This window comes from Poecilia formosa, unplaced genomic scaffold, assembly GCF_000485575.1.
Source record: "Poecilia formosa unplaced genomic scaffold, Poecilia_formosa-5.1.2 Scaffold24, whole genome shotgun sequence".
Taxonomy (NCBI): domain Eukaryota; kingdom Metazoa; phylum Chordata; class Actinopteri; order Cyprinodontiformes; family Poeciliidae; genus Poecilia; species Poecilia formosa.
The window spans coordinates 456756-460643 of NW_006799963.1; the positions used below are offsets into that span (position 1 = coordinate 456756).

Sequence of the window (3888 nt, forward strand, 5' to 3'; positions counted from 1 at the left end):
GTTGATTCAACCATCAACCATAACTGACCATAATGTCAGTTATGGTTGAAACCCTAACGTTGATTCAACATACAAGTCACCGACCACTTTCAATGTTGTTTCAATGTCAGCGTTCAACGTTGATTCAATGTTTCTGGCTGACATTGATTCAATGTTGTTTCAATCATTCTGTGCTATCTGGGGAATAATCTCCTCCCACGCTGCACAGAGGATTTGGCAGCAGCCTGTCATGAGCAAAGCTCTAGCTAGTTCCCGTTAGCTGCACGCCTTATGTCATGCCTCATTCTGTTACCACGGCAATGCTGGCTTCTTGGACGTACAGTGAGGAAATAAGTCCGAGTCACAACAATGGAGGATTATGCTGAATTTCCGCTTTCAAAAATTGGGAAGAAAACATTTACTGAAAGGGATTATCAGGCTCTTTCTGCACTGTGCCTGAAGGACACGCCCCATAATTTTAGTTAAGTATAAGATATGATAGACTGTAGTTGCATGTCTTTTCCCTTTCTCAAAAACAAAGGCCACCAAAAACAAACAAACAAATAAAAAAAAATCCTTAAAATAAAAAAAAAAGAAAGGAAGAAAGAAAGCAGCTGCAAACCCTCACACTACCCCCACCCCATGTTGATTGTCAGTACCGTGGCCGGGTGTAACATGACACACACTTTCCAAATGGTTTGCCTCATGACTCTATGGAATGTTTTCCATTTCCTGCGTCCGGCGCTTTGACCTGTGCGTACACCGTCTCCTGCTGTCCGCTTTCCTGCACTGAGTCATAAGGAGCTTCGGGTTTTTTCTTAAAGAAGTTTACTTCCACGTATTGGAGTGCTTCTTCTGGTTTATTGGCTCCTTTTTCAGCATAAACCACTTCACCAGTTTGACTCTGTGGGAAAAAAAAAAAAAAAAATTGTATTGTTCATTTTGATGCTGTCACAAAGATCCGTATGAAAACTCAGTGTAGTGTTGAATGTTTCCCCACCTGAGTCTTTTGTGGAGTTGAACGTTTGGACTTAAAGCACCTGCAAGACATTAGAGAGGGGTCAGAATATTTCTGCTGTGCCTCAGAGGACAACACAGAGACAGAGATTAGGAGAGTCAAGTCTGAAATGGGCTTTAAAAGATGAACTTTGTGAAAATAAGATCAGATTAAAATCCAGTTGAAAAAGTCTGCAGACCAAACTAACAGGCAACTGAAGGACACAGCAAGAGGTGTAAATACAATACCATAAATAGTGAAATACATTTGTATTTCTCTCTCAAATGCATCTTTGACAGAGGTACATTTGTATTCTGAATTTCAGTGTAAATGAATGAAAGCTTGTGCTGATGAGTGACGAGATAAAGTCACTCAAATCAGTTTCCTCAAGTAAAACATAACGCGTTTGGTATAAAAAGAAGTGAAATGTGATTCTTCAGAAAGATCTGAAAAACTGATTTGCCAAGAGTTGTGCAAAAATGTGAGGTTGTCGTACATACTGTCAGGATCCTGGGTTTGCATTTTGACGGCTTACTGTGTTTGTTTTATTGTTTGATAAGTTACTAATTTTATGTTCTTGTTAGCCCTGCTGAATGCCATATCAATTTTCCCCAGCTGTTTATTTATGTTTTATTTTTTTGGTTATTCTGAAAAAAATGTGATGCACATATTTGTTTTACTTTACCGAGCAGATCATCTTAACCATCCCATGCATCTCAAAAATAAAAGAAAAAAATAAATAAAACATTCATACTCACCAAACAGAGATCAGCAGACAGATGAGCACAGAGATACCGATCAAAGCCAGAAGTGGAATTAAAAACTGTAAATTTCCTGTCCCCAGAAGAAAAAATAACAATTGTTACTTGAAAAGCATGTGTTGAATAAATAACCATTGTAGTTAAAATATAAAAGACAAAATAGATGAAATGAAATTAACATGAAAGATTCAGTCATATTGACTCAGCACAAAAGATTTAACAAAAGCACATGACATATAGTTTTGAATACCATTTATCAAACCAGCTTTAATCGAAAGGAGGATCACAGATGAGTTGGTTTGACCCAGGTCATTTGAAGCCTCACAGTAAAACTCTCCTCCCTCAGAGGCATTGAAGCTGTAAGCCGGTCCCACAGACACGTTAGTGGCTCCATGTTCGCTGTTCCTGAACCAGGTGAATCTGGGTGGAGGTTTGGCTCTGCTGGAGCAGCTCAGCTCCACCCAGCTACCTGCTGACACCAAACCTGATGGACTGATGGATGCTGAGGTGTTTCTAGGAGCATCTGAGGAAAATGAGACACATGAACTTTATTGATCACAAACAGCTGAACCATGACCTGCTGACAGGATCACTTACATGAAACACTGAGAGTCACTTCTGTCTCTGCTGTCTTGTTTCCTCCAATCACAGGATATCTGGCAGAACATCTGATGTTGTATCCATCATGTGTGTCTGACAGAGTGATGCTCTCCTGGATTTTAGTTGTAAAGGTTCCATCTGTGTTTTTCTCTGTTTGTCTGAGAGAGTCTTGTTGGAGATTCCAGGTGAGTTGAGGAGGTGAGTGTGGACAGGGAGTGAAAGCTGAGCAGGTTACAGTGACAGACTGATGCTCCTTCAGGTCAGAGGGAACATTAATGCTGGGACTCTGAGGAGAATCTGTAATTCCACATTGATGTAGATTTTCAACAACAAAGACATTAAAATAGTTCATTATTTCAAATAATATATACATTTTCAAGCAATTAATTCAAAACTTTGCATTCAAATTTGTGAAAATGTCATTGAATTTGGTCTGAAATTACTGGAAGCCGAAATAACGTGGGAGTAAGATATAGAGGATATGACAAATGAAACATTTTGAAACTCTTTTCCTTTTATCAATATATAAAAAAAAGCACTAAGAACCCCTTCTGATGCCCACCAAATTGGTGGTGTTATTTTCTTTAACTGATCTCCCTTTAATTTGTACTCAGATGACTTTGTCATTTACACACATGGCACAGATGCTTTTACACTGGAACCTTTACAGCTAAAATGCCTTTAATGCAAAGCAGTATCTGATTTCAGTGTCGACTAAGAACTTTATGTTGCATCAAAATAACACTCTTACCTCTAACGTTTACCCGAAGAGGATCAGCACAAGCTGTTGCCCTGCTGTTTCTGCTGACAAGTCTTAAGAAGTAAAAGCCCTGAACATCTGTGTTTACATCAGAAAACAGGGTGGTGCAGTTGAATTGATTCAAGTCTCCACTAATTTCTATTGGGTAGCCCTTAACTCCGTTTGAGGTCACGTAGATATTCTTGTCACTTTTAATCCATACTCCAAAAACTTCTCCATTTAAAGTAAATTCATGTTGTGTTTCAAAGCTACATGGGACATGCAAACAAGATCCACTGAGTGCCTCGTTCTGGATTGCTGTGGTAATCGAGATGCCTGGGTTTACATTACCACAATCTGCCAAAACACCTGTAAAAACAAACTAATGGTGAACATAACATGGAGCATGGTCTTCCTGGAGAGAAACTTTACTAAGCTCTAATCAAAGTAAATGAAAAAAAACAAAAAAAAACAGCTCACCTGGAAGAAAGATGACACTCAGTAACATACTGACTGTCATTATATTCTCAGAGAAAGCTGCAGTCAGTCTTGTCATTCCTCAAACTGGAAACATGACGCACAAGTCTTGATAAATCATTTAGTCTGCTTCTATCAACATTATATTCTTTGAGATAACTTTCATAAACTATTAAACAAATGCATTTTTTATTTAAATGTCCTTCAGAATGAAAAGTGACAAAAAATTAATCTGAAAAAAACTTTCTTACCATATAAATCTTCACTCAGCTTTTTGTTTAAAAAGCTTCTGTCCTGTGCAGGCTAGCTGCAGCAGTGAGCCTTCATTCTTGTGT

The 3888-nt window shown here is 38.4% G+C and overlaps 1 protein-coding gene across 1 annotated transcript; it reads right to left on the minus strand.

Annotated features, from left to right (window-relative positions):
• Positions 1-667: 667 nt before the first annotated feature.
• Positions 668-2641, minus strand: LOC103135313 (vascular cell adhesion protein 1-like; the record flags this gene model as incomplete). The annotated part of the gene is made up of 5 exons (XM_016669396.1): positions 668-883; positions 980-1019; positions 1735-1810; positions 1988-2260; positions 2335-2641. Coding segments are annotated over 5 exons (897 nt in total), but the record flags the coding sequence as incomplete, so codon positions are not given.
• Positions 2642-3888: the final 1247 nt, after the last annotated feature.